Below are 15,963 nucleotides of genomic sequence, written 5' to 3' on the forward strand. Positions count from 1 at the left end.
GGACAGAACTCAGAGGCTGCGATGTCGTTTGTCGTTTCCTTAAAAGTCAATCCCTATGCGGTTTGACAGCCGGTCAGACTCCTCCCGTGGCCGTGGCTGTGGCCGTGGCCATGGGCGGGCTGAGTCCCTCTGCCAGTCTCACCCCAGAGCCTCGAACGCCGCCTTAAGGGCGGTCAGGAGCGGCTCTCCTGGGTGCACCCCCCACCGACCCTCCCCACTTGCAAACCTTTTGGGAGTCAGAGCCTCCTCGCGGGGCGTGGGATCCCCTGCGGGCCGGGGCTGTGCCCGGAGCTCCGACATGCAGTGATCTCTTCGGTGCGTGCCCCTGCCCCCTGCCCCCTGCCCTAGGGCGGGAGCCGGGCACCCTGCACTTGGGCTGCACTTGGGCCGCACGAAGGCGCAGGCCCGGCGCGTTCAGCACCCCCTGCGCGGACAGCGCCAGGCCCTCGCGGGCAGGGGAGGGGCGGGGAGGGGCGGGGAGGGGGCAGGGGCCGGGCTGGCCCTCCCCAGGCCCCGCTCTCCTCTCCCCCTCCCCGAGGGGCCGGGACTAAGCCGCCCTGAGGGTCCCCGGGCCCCAGCCCGCGCTCGGGGTCTCGGCCCGCCTCGTCCTCCGCCCCCTTCTGGGTCTGGGTCCCCCCAGCGCGTCCCCGTGTCCGCAGCGTCCGGGCCGCGGGGGGAGCAGCCGCCAGCTCCTGGAGCGCAAACACCGCCCCGCGCTCGGTGCGGCCCGGGCCTCGGATGCAGAGGAGCCCGGGCTCGGCCAGGGGCGTCCTGGGGGGAGTCGGGCCCCGCGGCCCCGGTTCGGTCCCGGGCGCTGGGTGCTCCGGGTCACCCGGGAGGCGGCGGCGGCCGCGGGGCAGGGGCGAGGCCGGGCCCGGCAGGACTGCGCGGGGCTCCCCGTCCTGGTTCCCCTGGTTCCCGGGGCGCAGAGCCCCTCCCTCCCCACCCCGCGCAGCGCGCGTCCGCGGGTGCGGCGGGGCCCGGGGCGCAGGGATCCGGGGAGCCGCCGGGTCCCCAGGGCGGCCGGGGCGGGGCTCGGATGCGAGGGGGCGGGGCGGGGCGGGGCGGGGGGCGGGAGCCGAGGGCCCGGCGTGCTCGCACTCGGACGCCCCGCGCCCCCGCGTACGCCTCGGGGCTCTGCGCGCCCCCGCCCGGGACCCCCAGGCCGCCCCGCGGAGCCAGGCCGCGGCCGCAGGAGGAGCAGGATGTCGTTCCAGGGCAAGAAGAGCATCCCCCGGATCACGGTGAGCCCGCGCCCTCCCCCCCGCCCGCCCTCCCGCCGCCGGGGCTCCCGCGAGCGCCCCCCGCACCCCTGCCCGGCCGGGCCGGCTCCCCGGGACCTCGTCCGCGCCCGGGCCTGCTCCCCAGGGCGCGCAGGAGCCTCTCCGCGCGGTGCACGGGCGCCCGGCCTGGGGGGGGGGGGGCGGACTCGGTCCCGGGGCCCCGCGGGGTCGGCGGCGGCCGCGCCTTTGTTGGCACCGCGGAGGGGCCTGGGCGCCCCCGATGCTGTCCCCGCGCGCGCGGCCGCCTGGCCCCGGACCCGCCGCCGCGCTGCGAGCTCTTTGTCCGAGACAAAGCGGCTCGGCCCCCCCTAGCTCAGCCTGGGCCCCCGAGGCCCGCATCCCCACCAGCCGCGGCCGGAGCCCCCAGGGGGGCAGCGCCCAAGGTGACCGCGAGGGCACCCCGCAGCCCCGGCTTCAGGAGCAGAGGCCCCCAACGACAACCACATGCAGGGGGGCTGCGGGAGGTCACAGTCCACCCTGCTCTGCCGGGGAAACAAAGCGGCCCCTTCCAGGGGGCCTGGGCCCGGGGAGGCCGCGAGGGAGGCCGGGAGGGAGGCCAGGAGGGAGGCCGGGAGGGAGGCCCAGGCGCCGGCTGCTCAGGGGCAAGGGGCACCTGTTGGGTCTCGGGCTGAGACCAGACTGGGGAGTTGACCTCAGGAGAGGGCGTGGGTTGGTGGCTTCACTTCCTGAGATGCTCGGGGAGGAAGGAGGCCCTGTCCTTTCGGTGCAGGGCTGTCTCGGGGTCCAGCTGGATGTGGGAAGCCTGCCAGCCGCGTGCGCAGGGTTGGGGTCGGTGGGACGGCCGCAAGGCGTCTTGTTTAGGAAACTTCCACCCTCATCGTGGTGGCCATAGCACTTCATCCCCGCTGCACTTCTCTCTGGGCTCCAAACCCAGGAAGGTTTCCAAAGTCTGAGTTCAGGGGCCTGAAAAGGGGAGGAACGTCCAAGAGTAGGGGACACATGGACCACGGGTCTCTTCCTAACTGGGGGTCGATGGGGGGGCACGGGGACCACAGGTCTGTTCTGCCCACAGCCTTCCCCCTTCTGGCTGGGGTTCCCTTGGGCTTATCTGAGATCGAGTCGGTCCACTGGGCGGCTGCCTGTGGCCTGTGGCAGTGTGTCAGCTGGTGTGGACGGCGGGTGGTGGTCTCACTAGTGAGTGGGCACACGGACGTCGCAGGAAGGCTCCCGTGCAGCGGCTGTGTGTCGCCTCGTGGGGCTCCTGCTAATCTCCCGGCATCAGGCTGGAGTGTGAGGAGCGTCGGCCCCAGGCTGCAGCCCTGGCCTGGGCCCGGGTGGACACTTGGGAGCCCCGGGCAGGGGGCCAGCCGTCCCCGGGAGGCCCACCTGTCTTTCCTGGCCGGGCGGGTCAGAGCGTATGAGGCCCAAACACGGGGCCGGGAGGTAGGGCTGCCGAGCCAGGTTCCATCTAGGGCGTCCTGCATTCCGCGTCCCTGCTCGGTTTCCATTCTTCTCCCCCTGATTCTCCCCTGGGTCAGACCAGCAACCCGACGACCGTGCCGTGTTCCAGGTGCGCTGCCGCCCCTCCCCGCCATTAGGTGGGGTTCCTAGAAGTGGGTTTACGGCTGCCAAGCGCTGATCACCCACCCTCGGTGCCGTGGGGTGACCCACCAACGGCTGGCCTCGCTCGCTGGCCCTTGGTCCACTCATGCGGACACCCTCCCGGCAGCAGCACGGCCTGTGGTCACCCCGATGCCTTCCTGGCCCTTCACCCCACAGCCCGTCCATCAGCAGCCCCTGCCTACCCGGCTCCCAGCCTCTCTGGCCCCCGTCTCTGCTCGTCCCCCGGATTCCAGCCCGAGGTCCCCATCTCACCTGCGCAGGCTCACCAGGCCCCGGCTACCACCCCATTTCCATCCTTGAACACCACTTTCTACTTCTCACACCGACCAATGTGATGAACAGACCGTGCTCAAGCCCCTGCTTAAGCCCCCCCCCGCCGAGGGGCCCACGGGCACCCCAGTCCCACCACATCCCACCTGCTCCAGGCTCTCGGCCCCTCACCCTCCCTTCAGAAGGTTCCGCCCCAGTTTCCCCTCGTGTCCAGTATCAACTCAAGCTCCTGCCCCAGGCCCTTTGCATGGGCTGCTCCTGGGCCTGGACCACGGCCCCGGGCCGCTGCATCCCCAGCCCCTCCAGTGGGCCCGTCTCTGTCCTGAGCAGCCCTGCCTCCTCGCCCATCACCCTGTGACGTCACCGTCTTTGTGCTCGTGATTTGTCTCGGTCTGCCATGGCTTTGTGTGACTTCCCGGCCTTGTCTGCCTCCCTGTGCTGGGACGCACTGCCCCCAGGGGTAGGGGCCCTGCCGGCTGGGGCGCTGCTCTAACCCCCCCCGTTTGGCCGCACAATTCTGCTGTGAGCCGACTCCAGTTGCCCCGCCGGGAGCCGCCTGTGTGGGCGGAGGGGGGGACCCTCCCGGTCAGTGTGGGATGACGTGATTGTGTCCCCTCTCGGCTCAGCCCGAGCTCTGGGACTTAGGCGCTGACATGGAATGCACGTCATTGCTTTGCTCTCACGTTGGCCCCCGTGGGTCGCTGTGGCCCTGGCGGGGTCGCACGGCCTGCCCGGCGGGTGTGGGACCCGCTCGGGTCCGCGGGAGCTGCCCACGTGCCGCTCTGCCACCAGGGTGGGGGACAGCAGACAGCGCGGGCTCCTGGGTCACATCTATACCCACGCGTTGTGCCTGAGGGTTTCCAGCATGATTCCTGGGTCAGAAGCTACAGGAACGATGTTGACAAACTCAGTTTGGAGAAAACTTATCTGTTTTTCATTTGTTTCCAATAGAGCGACCGCCTTTTGATCAAAGGTGGGAAGATCGTCAATGATGACCAGTCCTTTTACGCCGATCTGTACGTGGAAGATGGTCTGATAAAGTGAGTTTCTGCCTCAGATATCTGCACAGGTCACCTGTGTGCACGTTGGTCACCCCGTATGCACAGGTTTACTTTTGGGTAAAATCCACCTCAATTTTTTTTTTTTTCCCTTTTACAAAACCCAGCTCTAGCCCAGGCCTTTATGACAACGGAGCTCGCCAGCTAGGGGCGGGGTCTCGCTAGCAGGACCTGTATTTGTTATCACAGCTTCAGGACGATTGGGGGCTCACAGTGGGCGCTCAATAAACACTTACTGGCCGCACCTGTTAGCTCGTCTGCTGCTGTCAGGCAGCTCCAGCCCCTAGTCTGGAAGGGGCACCTAGTCGGTGCGGCAGCCGGAAGCCCAGGTGGACGTCGCCGGGGCAGGCACGCGGGCCCAGGTGGGACCTTCGCGCGACCGTCGTGAGCCCCTGGCCAGGGTGTCATGCTCTCTGACTGTCCCCGGGGGCCGGGCTGGGGAGGTCTTGGCCCCACCACCCTTCCCCTCAAGGGGCCCGAGCCCGCACTCTGTTCCAGGCTCTGCAAACAGTGAAATCTTGTGTTGCTTTCAGACAAATCGGAGAGAACCTCATTGTCCCTGGGGGCATCAAGACGGTGGATGCCCACGGCCTGTTGGTCCTGCCGGGCGGGGTGGACGTGCACACGAGGCTGCAGATGCCCGTCCTGGGCATGACCCCAGCAGATGACTTCTGCCAAGGGACCAAGGCCGCGCTGGCGGGAGGGACCACCATGATCCGTGAGTGTCTCCCGCGTGCCGAGCGTCCGCCTCCTGCCTTGCCCCGTTGGCCGGGTGTGTGTGTTGCGGGAAGAGCCTGACGCTAGGACGCGTTCTGGGGGGCTTGGGGCCTATTTCCCTTCATTACCCTTCAGTCTAGGAGATCCTTGCATATTCCCTGGTTACCGCCGTTCACACTGCGAGTCCTCCTGCCGCGGCCAGCTCCGCAACGCTCCTGGGGCTTCCGCGGGAGCACGTGGGTGTGTGCCCGGGACCTGATTGTGTCCTGGGAAGCTGGCAGCTGGCCAAGGACCAGGTTTTCAAAACTGCCTTTTGCACAAGCGAGGGCCATGTTGTCCGAAACAGGCACGTTTGCTCCTGAGCCTCTGGCGCTTGGTTTGCACAAAGTTCCTGCCCGGGGCCAGAAGGGGGCTGTGTGCTCTAGGAAAAGAACAAGAGGCAGTTACGGTGCCGCATCAGGTTGCCCCTGGTTCCCGCAGGAACCTTCACCGCGCGGCCCGGCAGGCAGGCCCCCCGCAGCGTGCCAGGCGCACTGGCTTGCCCCTGGGGAGCTCCACTGGTAGGCTCAGAGCCCGGACCTGACCCAGCCCTGGTCTCGCGGCCTTGAACGCCGCCAGCTCCATGGTGCCGCACGGGCATCTCTGCTGTGGTCCAGCCCCGGCCTGATGCACCTGGCCTGACGCACCTGGCCGAGCCTCGGCGCCGCCCCGTTCTAGCTGTTTGGCTCCAGGTAACTCCGCTAACTGTTAGAAGTCCCGTTTTGCTGACCTCCTCAGAAGGTTGTGAGGGTGATTTTGTGCACACGAGTTGCTGGGCCGTGCCTGGTGCACGGTGCATCCTGTCCCTGCTGCCACCGGAAGGGCCGTGCTGGGAAATCTGGGCTTCTGCACAAGTGACATTTCGCCGTGGCCAGAATCGTGCGTCGGTTTGGCTCACTCAACCACAAGGCAAAAAAAAAAAAAAAAAAAAAAAAAAAAACAGCCAACAATGGTCCATTTTTCAGTTTGACGAAGGAGACTGGCCATTGTTGGCCGCTGCTCATGCTCATCCCTGGTGGCCAAGGCCAGCGGGACACCTCCGTGGCCGTCACCTGCTCGTGCCAGAGCCGGGGCGTCAGACAAGCCGGCCGGGTGGGTGGCACCCCCTCCGCGGGGTCCTGGGCGTGAGATCGGAGCTGCGGGAAGCACGGGGCCCCCGTGAGGGGTGCACTGGGGGAAGGCCCAGCGTTGGCCGGTGACCCCTGGGTGCGTGTGGCCCGCGTTGGCCACCCCGCCTCGGAGCTCTCTCCCTGCACCCGGGAGAGGCCGTGAGCTGTTTGGACCTTGGACCTGAAGCCGGGTGAGGGACGTGAGGGTGCAGTGGCCGTGCCCTCCTGGTTCCCCGGGCGGGGGGCTGTTGAAGTGCACATGGTGAGGCGCCAGCAGGGGAGCCAGCCCTGGAAAGCGGCTCCCGCCCCCCCCCCCGCTGCTCCCCACGGGCCTTCCAGGTGCGCCTCCCTCATGCAGACCCCCGTGCGGGAGCTTAGCGCCCTACGCGCCCCCGTGCTCCCTGGGCTGCCCGTGTCCGGCGCGGGGTGGCTCGAGTCCTGCCTCGCCCTGGCTGCGCGTCGAAGGCCGGCGGCCGGGGGCGAGGACGCTGACAGAGCCGGTGGGCAGGTTCCCGGGAGCAGCCGGTCACTTGGGAACAGGAGCCCTGGAGGCCAGGGTGGTTCCTGGGGGCCGGGGGGCGCTCGGCTGACCGCGCCGCCCCCCGCAGTGGACCACGTGTTCCCCGACGCGGGCGTGAGCCTGCTGGCGGCCTACGAGCAGTGGCGGGAGCGCGCGGACAGTGGGGCCTGCTGTGACTACTCCCTGCACGTGGACGTGCCCCGCTGGCATGAGAGCATCCGGGAGGAGCTGGAGGCCCTGGTCAAGGACAAAGGTGAGGGCGTCCCCCGACACTGGCGGGGTGCCGGGGCGCGGGAGGGCCGAGGAGTCCGGGCTTCCCTGGTCCCGCTTCCCCCGGGCCCCTGGCCGCGCGGGGCTCTGCACCCGTGTGACCCCGGCGGTCGGGGTGGCCGGGAGGGGGGAGGTTGGACAAGCGGAAGGTCTGTCCTACTTCCAGAGGACCCAGGCGAGGAGGTGGCGGGCCTCTGTGTGAGAGACGCGCCCCGTAACCGTCCCTAGCCGTATCCCAGTCCCGTCACCCGCCGCGGGCCAAGGATGAGGGCCACCCGGGTCCTGGCGTCTGAACGCTCTCAAACCCGGTTTTCGGAGTGGCCTGTGCTGGAACAAGCCGGCCTACACCCAGGGCTTACTCTACCAGCCAAAGTCCTGAGCGGTTCATAGCGGTGCAGAGCGGACCCGAGTTAGTGACTAGGACCAGACCCCGTGGGCGAGGAGCTCGGGGAGCAGCGGAGGCTCCCGGGCGTCTGACCGACGGCAGGCCAAGCGCCCGGGCCCCTCTCGCCTCTCCTGCAGGTGTGAACTCCTTCCTGGTGTTCATGGCGTACAAGGACAGGTGCCAGTGCACGGACGGCCAGGTGAGCGCAGGTGTGAGGGGAGGGGCCTGGGGGCTTCCGGCTGCCGGCCCGAGGGACGCGGCCCCACGCGCCTGGTGCGCTGTCTTCCCAGATGTACGAGATCTTCAGCATCATCCGGGACCTGGGAGCCCTGGCCCAAGTGCACGCGGAGAATGGGGACATCGTGGAGGAGGTGCCGGGCCGGCTGCCTGCGGGGCGGGCGGGGCTGGTGTGCAGACACGCAGGTGTGAGCGCCCGAGGGAGGGAATAGTGCACACGGGCTGGCGAGCGGCGTCCCGGAGTCCGCGGTCGAGCAAGCACGAGCGCGGGAGCCCGGGGGGCGTTTGGCTCTAACACAGATTATTCCGTGATCATCACGCTTCTTATCAGAAGTTCCCCAGAACCAAAGTGTTGCTTTTGGGGGGACTGAGACAGGGGTTCCCGGTCCTCCTGCCCTGTGCATGGGGCCCCCGGAGGCTGTTCCTTCTGAGCGCAGCTGCTGGTCCCACACCTGCCCTCGGGCCCTGGCCTGTGGGGTGGGCACCCCCAGGTGCAGGCGCTGCGGGGTACCTTGGGGGCTGGGGGCTCCTCACACAGCAGCAGCCCCACCCCGCCACGAGGGCATCGTGGTTAGGAGGACGCAGTGGGTCCCGCTCAGTGCGCAGGCGGTGCGCAGGGCACGCCAGGAAGACACCCCCCAGTGTTGAGGGTCTCGTTACTGGGTCTTTGGGGCCCGGAAGCATTCTGCTTCTCCCCCATTCTTCACGGGGAAGCTTGGCATCCACGTCTTCGTTTATGCACGAGGCGGCTCAGACTCATGGCTCAGGGTCATCCGGGGCAAAAGCTTGGGGGGGGCAGGGCCCCCAGCACTCCCCGGGCACACCCCCTGCCCCCAGTGGAACACACTGCGGCCGGCAGGGTGCTCTCTCCAGCCCCGTACCTCACCTGTGATTCAGGGAGCTGGGGTCCCCCTGACCAGACCCACTGTGCTCCTGCACCCTGAGTCCTCTGGTTGGTGATTCTGGGGCGCCTGGCTCCCATGAAACGTGGGGGGGGTCAAGGCATATCTCGGGGGGCATGACTCACGTGAGAGATCAGGAGTCAGGACTCACGTGAGAGATTGTGGGTCAGGGCACCAGGAGATGGGGGGTCAGGGCTCATGAGAGGGGGGGGTCAGGGCTCATCTGGGGGATCAGGGCTCACAGGATGTGGGGGGTCAGAGCTCACAGGAGGTGGGGGGTCAGGGCTCATCTTGGGGGGCAGGACTTACATGAGAGATTGGGGGTCAAGGCTCACGGGATATGTGGGGGGGTCAGGGCTGATCCCAGGGGTCAGGGCTCATGGGAGGGGTGGGGGGTCAGGGTTTCCGGGAGTTGGGGGTCAGAGCGCTCTTGGGGGTCAGGGCTCCAGGAGGTGGGGGGTCAGGATGCTTCTTGGGAGTCAGGCCTCCGGGAGTTGGGGGGTCAGGGTGCTTCTCAGGGGTCAGGGCTCCAGGAGGTGGGGGAGTCATGCTCCCGGGAGGTGGAGGGTCAGGGCCCCCGGGAGGTAGGAGGGTCAGGGCTCATTTTGGGGGCAGGACTTACATGAGAGATTGGGAGTCAGGGCTCACGGGAGGGGTGGGGCGGGTCGGAGCTCACGGGAGTGGTGGGGGGTCAGGGCGCTTCTCGGGGGTCAGGACCCGTGGGGGGTCAGGGTTCACGGGAGGTGAGGGGTCAGGGCTCATCCTGGGGGTCAGGGCTCCCGGGAGGCGGGGGTCAGGGCTCATCCCGGGGCGAGGTCTGCTTGCATCACACCCAGACGGAGGCGCTGCGCCCCGCCTGCACCCGCCTGAGCGTGTGGCCCCGGGTTATGCAGGAGCAGAAGCGGCTGCTGGAGCTCGGCGTCACCGGGCCTGAGGGCCACGTGCTCAGCCGCCCCGAGGAGGTAGGAGGACGCCGCTGCCCTGGGCAGAGCCTGACCCGCGCGGGGCGGGGCTGTGACTCGTCCTCTGGGAGGCTCGAAGCAACGGGCCCTACCCACTCTGGGCTCGGTCCCCACGACCACGGTGGCCCCCAGGCCTTGCCCAGAGGGACGGGCTCTGGGTCCACCCACCACCCGGGCCGAGCGCCGGGCTGGGTCCTCTGTCACGCACGGCGGCCCCTCTGGGCCCAGGGTCCCTGGGGGGCGGTCAGGAGGCCCCGGGGCCCTGGCCCGGCCTGAGCGCCCCTGTCCCCAGGTGGAGGCCGAGGCCGTGTACCGCGCCGTCACTGTCGCCAAGCAGGCCAACTGCCCCCTGTACGTCACCAAAGTGATGAGCAAGGGTGCGGCCGACGTGGTCGCCCAAGCCAAGCGCAAGGGTGAGTGCCAGGCCCGGGTCCCCAGACGCTTGCTGGGGGGGGGGCGGGGAGTTCTCTCTGGGGGTCAGGGGTCACGCTCTCAGGAGCTGGGCTGGGTAAACTGAGGCTCAGCGCAGGGCAGGCTCGACAGAGGCAGCGGCCCACCTGGCCTCTTGGTGGTGGGGGTCACAGGCGAGGGCCCCAGGAGCGTGGCCTCTGGGAGGTGCAGGTGCTGGTCCCTCTCTGGGGGCCCAGTCTCCTGTCTCGTCGGGGTAGCACCTGCTCCCCAGGTGCCTTGAAGCAAGAGGCCTGTCAGCCCTGTTTGTTCAGACGTGACGGCCGGTCCCCGTGTGTGTCACGTACGTGCACCTGTGCCGTCTCTGCGTGTGAGGGCGCCCCGGACTCTGTGCCATGGAACTTGGCCCCCAGCGGGAGCCCCACATCACTGCTCGCCGTGCACCTCTGTGCCTGTGGAGCTGGGTTGCACGCCCTGCGGGCTGGGGGGCCTCTGCCCATAGAGCAGCCCAGCTGGGGGGCAGGGGGTGCACAGGAGACCCCGGGGTCCAGGGGATGGGCCTCAGAGGGCAGAGGCAGGCCGAGCTGATCCCGTCGCCCTGCCGCCACGGCCTGGCTGCGTCCCCAGCAGGCCTGACCTCCGGCAGCCATGTGAGGGACCGGGGTCTGCAGAGGGCCCCCCACCTGGGGAGGTCCAGGCGCCCCAGAAGCTGGAGACAGGCTGTCCAGGGTCGGGAACATGCGGGGCAGCTGGGGGTCCCCACCCCCGGGTTCTGGGGGGCAGGCAGGCGGCCCAGGGGAGCCTCTCACGCGTCTCCCTGCAGGGGTGGTGGTGTTCGGGGAGCCCATCACTGCCAGCCTGGGCAGCAACGGCTCCCACTACTGGAGCAAGAACTGGGCGAAGGCCGCGGCCTTCGTCACGTCCCCCCCGGTCAGCCCGGACCCCAGCACTGCCGACCACCTCACCTCCCTGCTGTCCAGGTAGGAGCCGCCCCCAGCGCCCCCGGTGCCCCCGCCCTGGCCCGTGAGCTCCCCCGCGGGCAGCCCCGGCCTCTGTGCAAACCCAGGCCCAGGGCCCCCCGGGCAGAGCCCCTGCTGCACCGGCCCCTCCCCGTGCCCCACACCGAGGCGGCCGCGCTGCCCTCCTGGACTCCCCCACCCGGGGGCTGTGCTGGCCTGTGGGGGGGGGCAAAGCCGACCGGCCTCTGCTGGCTCCGGAGAGTCAGGCCACCGTGCGCTCGTCTGACCCTGGCTTCTCTCAGCGGGGACCTGCAGGTGACCGGCAGCGCCCACTGCACCTTCACCACCGCCCAGAAGGCCGTGGGCAAGGACAACTTCACGCTCATCCCCGAGGGCACAAACGGCATCGAGGAGCGCATGTCTGTGGTCTGGGAGAAATGTGTGGTGAGCAGCGTGGGGAGCCGGTTGTCCTCCACGCGCCCCGGCAGGGGAGGCCGCTTGACCAGCAGACACGTGGGACAGAGGGCAGCGTGTGTGGCCCCGGGCGTGGGTCCCCCAGCCCTGCCATCCAGGGCTCCCCAGACGTTGGGTCCTGGTGCCCCTGGAGGAGGCCCCGGCCCTCCCCCGATTCCCGTCACCTGCAGGAGGCACCCGGGGGGTGGGGCCCCTGTGTCCCCTAGGCTCCCCGAAACGCCGGAGATTTCCCAGGCTGCCCGCACCCCCAAACTCCAGCCCTGGCCCCGGGTCCCCCGGGGGGACCGTCCCATCCTTCAGGGGACACCAGCACCGTCAAAATGTCAGCACTGACCGACTCGCACAGCGGGCACGCCTGAGAGGGCCCCTGGGTTCCCAGGCAGTGGCGCCCTCGTGGGCGCGCGGTTCTTGCTGCGAGGGGGACGTGGGCCGCTGTCCACACAGAAGCCTGGAGCCCGGCCCCCGGGGGTCGTCAGGACGAGCGATACCCGCCCCCCATCAGCTTGGCTGTCTTGCTTCCCAGGCCTCCGGGAAGATGGACGAGAACGAGTTTGTGGCTGTGACCAGTACAAACGCAGCCAAAATCTTCAACGTGTACCCGAGGAAGGGGCGCGTGGCTGTGGGTTCCGACGCTGACCTGGTTATTTGGAACCCCAAGGCCACGAAAATCATCTCCGCCAAGACTCACAATCTGGTAAGAGACGCCTGGTCCCTAAGTCAGGGTCAGGGTCAGCACGCGGGGGCCCTAGGGACGTGCGCCGCACACCTGCCGCACACCTGCCCCCCCTCGCGGGACACTCCGCCCTGGTAGAGGCTCATCCGAGTGCCCTCGGTCCAGAGCACCAGGGCTCAGGGACCCGCACCGCGGGCTGTGGCCACTTCCTTCTGAATTCCGGCCCCGCCGAGGTGACCAGTTCTGGCCGGAGGTCCTAGAACGGGCCTCCGAGGACGCCGGGCGGCCTGCCGTGGGCTGAGGGGCGACGGGCTCGGTGCCACGGTCCAGGCCCTGCGCCCTGTCTCCCCAGAACGTGGAATACAACATCTTTGAAGGCCTCGAGTGCCGAGGAGCGCCCACGGTGGTCATAAGCCAGGGCAGGGTTGTGCTGGAGGACGGGAACATGTTCGTCACCCCGGGGACCGGCCGCTTCATCCCCCGGAAGACGTTCCCCGACTTCGTCTACAAGAGGATAAAGGCGCGCAACCGGGTGAGCCTGAGGCAGGCGGCGGAGGCTGCCGTTCTTGGGCCTGGTCGTGCCCGCGAGGCTTCTCGCCGGGTGGGCCCCGCCTGCTGCGCACCTGTGAGCACACACGTGTAGCTGGGGGGGTGTTGGCACCGCAGGTGCCCCCGGGGGGAGCCCGGCCCCCCTCACGCCCAGCCCCTCGGCCCGCAGCTGGCGGAGATCCACGGCGTGCCCCGCGGCCTCTACGACGGGCCCGTCCACGAGGTGATGCTGCCTGCCAAGCCGGGCGGCAGTGCCCAGACCCGCACCTCCTGCCCGGGGAAGGTCTCGGTGCCCCCCGTGCGCAACCTGCACCGGTCGGGGTTCAGCCTGTCTGGTGAGTGGGGCCGGTGGGGGCTCCCCTGGGCTCACAGGTACCAGGGCCCCCGCAGACGGGTGGTGTGGGGACGTGGGGTGGGGCCCGGGGTGTGGGCCAGTGGGGAGACCCCGACCCGCCCCAGCGTCTGCCCCAGTGAGGCCGCGGTGACGCCACCTTCCATCAGCCACGCTGAGCCCCGGGTACGGGGGGGGGGTGTCTCTGTGGGGAGCCCCGCCAGCCCTAGAATTGCAGGTGAGGCGCATCATTGAGGAGTCTGTGAGCGCGGGGACGGCCTGGGGGGCTCGGGTGGCTGCTGGGCCTCTGCTCGGGGACCTGGCTGCGCTTCCAGCCCGCTGTGACCGGCTCTCCTGTGAACCAGGGCCAGGCCCGCTTCCCGCACCCGACGGCCCGGCCCGGCCTCCCTGACCCAGGGACACCCAGGCCCGGAGCCGGTCCCCTTGAAAGCCAGGGTCCTCTTACAAGGGGGGGCAGCCTTCTCCGGTCACGGGCCAGGACCCACAGGCGGGAGGAGCAGCCTGGCCCCCACTGCTCTCCTGGGGCAGCCTCGTCCCTGCACCGGGCCGTTGCGGGTTGGGGGGCGCAGGGGGCTCTGCGGGTGTAGCCAGCACGTCCCCGTCCTCCTCACAGGGTCCCAGGCCGACGACCACATTGCCCGGCGCACGGCCCAGAAGATCATGGCCCCCCCCGGCGGACGCTCCAACATCACGTCTCTGTCTTAGGGGCCCCGCGGGGCTCGGGGCAGTGGCTGCGGGGGACCCCGCTCCTCACGGAGCTCTCCCTCTGTCACACTTACCTGAAAGGTGCTTGGCCTCCCTCCCCCCCCGAGCCCCCCCCGTTTCGGGGTCCCCGGTCCTGAAGGAGGAGCCCGTGCAGCGAGAGGGGTGTCACTGCCAGGCTGAGGAGGCTGGACGCGGTGGCGGGTCACCCGGCGGCTCTCAGGACAGCCCGGGGCTGCAGGGCGGCCGCCCGGCCAGGGCCCAGAGGACCGGGTGTGCAGCAGGCCGGGCCGCCCTCCCCGCGGTGGTCACCGCCCCCGTCCGCCCAGCGTGGGGAGCCCCCGGGAGCTCGCCCCTGCCCCAGAGCCGGTGACGTCAGGGACCCTCAGAACTTAGCGAAAGGCGGCCTCGTTTGTCCGTTTGCCGAGGACCAGACTCCCGCTCCCGTAGCCCGCGTCCGGGGAGCCTTAGGATCCTTTAGCGGAGATGCCTCCTCTACTAGGCCGCGCCCCGGTAGTTGACTAGAGCAGCAGTTTGTGCATCGAGGACACCTGTAGCCAGGAACCTGCATGCCACCCACAGCGCGGCGGCCCGAGTCGGGTCAATTAAAGGTGTCTGGGTTAGAAGCCGCTGGCGTGTGGCCCCTGACTTCTCCGCCCCTGCACCGCCTTCTCACCAGGGGTTGACGCGCGGGGGACACTTTGGGGGGCTCAGTGACCTCGGGAACACCGGGGCTGGCTGCACGGCTGGCCCCCCAGGGATGGCCCGGGTCCGGCTGCGGGCAGAGCAGACACAGGGGCCCCAGGCCAGCCGGCCAGACACAGCCACGGGGCTGCTGGGGTGACCCCGGTCGGAGGGTCAGAGGCGAGGCTGGGGCTGCAGGGGCCCCACCCACAGACGCGAGCCCTGGCCCTGCGCCCTCAAGGCGGAGCAGCTCAGGGTTTTGGCCCAGAAGGAACTGCCGGGCTGGCCGGGCCCCACCTGCTTCATGGAAGTGGTGCCAGTTGCGCCCCCAGCGGTGGGAGGTGCCCAGAAGGGCGTGTGTCCCCAAGAGCAGGGCGTTGATGGTCACTGAAGGCAGGTGGACGGCTCGGGGACAGCCCCTGCACCTTGCACTGCCCGGGGCTCCAGCACCTGCACAGACGTCCGCCCCGAGTGGCGGGTCCTCTGCGGGGACTGAATCCGGCCCAGCCTGGAATCTGGGCCCCTGGAGAAGCTGCCTGGGTGCAGGGCGGCCCCTGGAGAAGGTCCAGCCCGGTGGGCCCCGTGTCCTTCTGGCCCAGATTCCTTTGGTCATCGTGGCCTCGCACCCAGGGTTCTGGGGCCCCGCCAGGGACAGCGTCAGGCCCCGGGGAGACAGGAGGTCACGAGCCAGGCCACCCCCACCCCCCTGCCACCAACGCAGGAAACAGGCGGGCCGTCCCCTGGGGTTTATGGCTTGAACTCAGAACCGTGAGAGCAGGACCCGAACGGAGATCGAGGCGGACGCTGAACTGATTGAGCCACCGAGGCGCCCGGGACGTACACGTTTTAACAAACCCAACACCTCCTCCCCTGTTCCCGTCTCTGACATCACGGGGGCCCCACCTAGAACGTCCTTGGTGGGTTGGACGCTGCCCGGCTCTGGGCCCTGCATCCCCGCGTGACCTCGTGGGGCTGGGGTCCTCCTGGCCCGCCCGCAGCCAGTGGGGTGGGGGGCTGCTCGTCCTCACACGGCCTGCGCCTCGGGTCCGGGTCCGGGTCCAGCAGGCTCCACCCCCCCAGGGCGCCCCCACTGCAGCCGCGGGACAGAAGCCGTACACCCCCCGGCAGCATGTACACAGCCGCTGCGGGCACACGGCACACACGACACGGGACACCGGGCAGCTCTTATGTCGTGATGCTCAGAGGTGAGAAATCTACAGAAACACGGAAGTCGCCGGAACAGTGTGGATCTATAAAAACACTCCATTTCCCCCCAACGTACAAGCCCGAGTGGGCCGTGGGCAGCCAGCGCGCGACGTCGGGCCGCCGGCAGCGGGTCAGGGCCACCGGGAGCCACAGGCCTCCGGCCACAACCGCAGGAACCGAGCAGCCGGGGGAGGCGCCCCCAGCCCCTGGCCCACCGTCCTCGGCTGCACCGACCGCCCCCGGTGGCCGTCCGCCCCGAGGGCCAGCGGGCAGCTCGCAGTGGGCCCGTCCCCGCGAGGACAGCCAGGGAGCGGCGGGGCCACCAGCCGGGCCTGCGCCGGGAGGAGCCGGGCTGCCTGGCTGGGCACGTCCACGCTGGCCTCTGCCCGCCGCCCCCGCCCGTCCTACGTCCTCCGGGCGGACTGAGTCCCCAGCGCGACCGGAGTTAAGTCTCGGTGAGGCGGGAGGGGCAGATGGAGCCGCACACGGGCAGCGCGTCGTCGGCAGCGTCCGCGGCCTCGGGGGCGGGCAGGGGCTCGCTGGCCGGGTCCTGGCTCCTCTTCAGCCTGCGCGGGGAGACAGGGGGGCCTCCTGCAGCCGCAGCAGCAGCCGCAGGGCGT

General features: G+C 69.7%; 2 protein-coding genes across 4 annotated transcripts in view; one reads left to right on the plus strand and one right to left on the minus strand.

Annotated features, from left to right (window-relative positions):
* Positions 1 to 1,085: 1,085 nt before the first annotated feature.
* Positions 1,086 to 14,079, plus strand: DPYSL4 (dihydropyrimidinase like 4). 2 transcript variants are annotated; one of them, XM_025467696.3, is made up of 14 exons: positions 1,086 to 1,244; positions 4,089 to 4,177; positions 4,729 to 4,913; positions 6,669 to 6,833; positions 7,373 to 7,434; positions 7,526 to 7,606; positions 9,268 to 9,336; positions 9,629 to 9,749; positions 10,568 to 10,724; positions 11,006 to 11,147; positions 11,701 to 11,871; positions 12,203 to 12,382; positions 12,569 to 12,734; positions 13,365 to 14,079. In XM_025467696.3, exons 1-14 carry the CDS (start codon positions 1,206 to 1,208, stop codon positions 13,454 to 13,456), a joined length of 1,719 nt encoding a protein of 572 aa, XP_025323481.1. In that variant the 5' UTR covers positions 1,086 to 1,205; the 3' UTR covers positions 13,457 to 14,079. The 2 variants fall into 2 exon arrangements, with proteins under 2 accessions (XP_025323481.1, XP_048959136.1); XM_049103179.1 differs by lacking the exon at positions 1,086 to 1,244 and adding an exon at positions 4,303 to 4,557 and having other exon boundaries at positions 4,092 to 4,177.
* A 1,237-nt stretch (positions 14,080 to 15,316) lies between these two features.
* Positions 15,317 to 15,963, minus strand: part of STK32C (serine/threonine kinase 32C) — a 64,580-nt gene continuing 63,933 nt past the window's right edge. For both annotated transcript variants that reach the window (XM_025467697.3, XM_025467698.3), the window contains exon 12: positions 15,317 to 15,909. In XM_025467697.3, the coding sequence (XP_025323482.1) occupies positions 15,789 to 15,909 (121 nt within the window). In that variant the 3' untranslated portion in view covers positions 15,317 to 15,788. The remainder of the gene's footprint in view (positions 15,910 to 15,963) is intronic.

This window comes from Canis lupus, chromosome 28 (genome assembly GCF_003254725.2).
Source record: "Canis lupus dingo isolate Sandy chromosome 28, ASM325472v2, whole genome shotgun sequence".
In the NCBI taxonomy this organism is placed as follows: domain Eukaryota; kingdom Metazoa; phylum Chordata; class Mammalia; order Carnivora; family Canidae; genus Canis; species Canis lupus.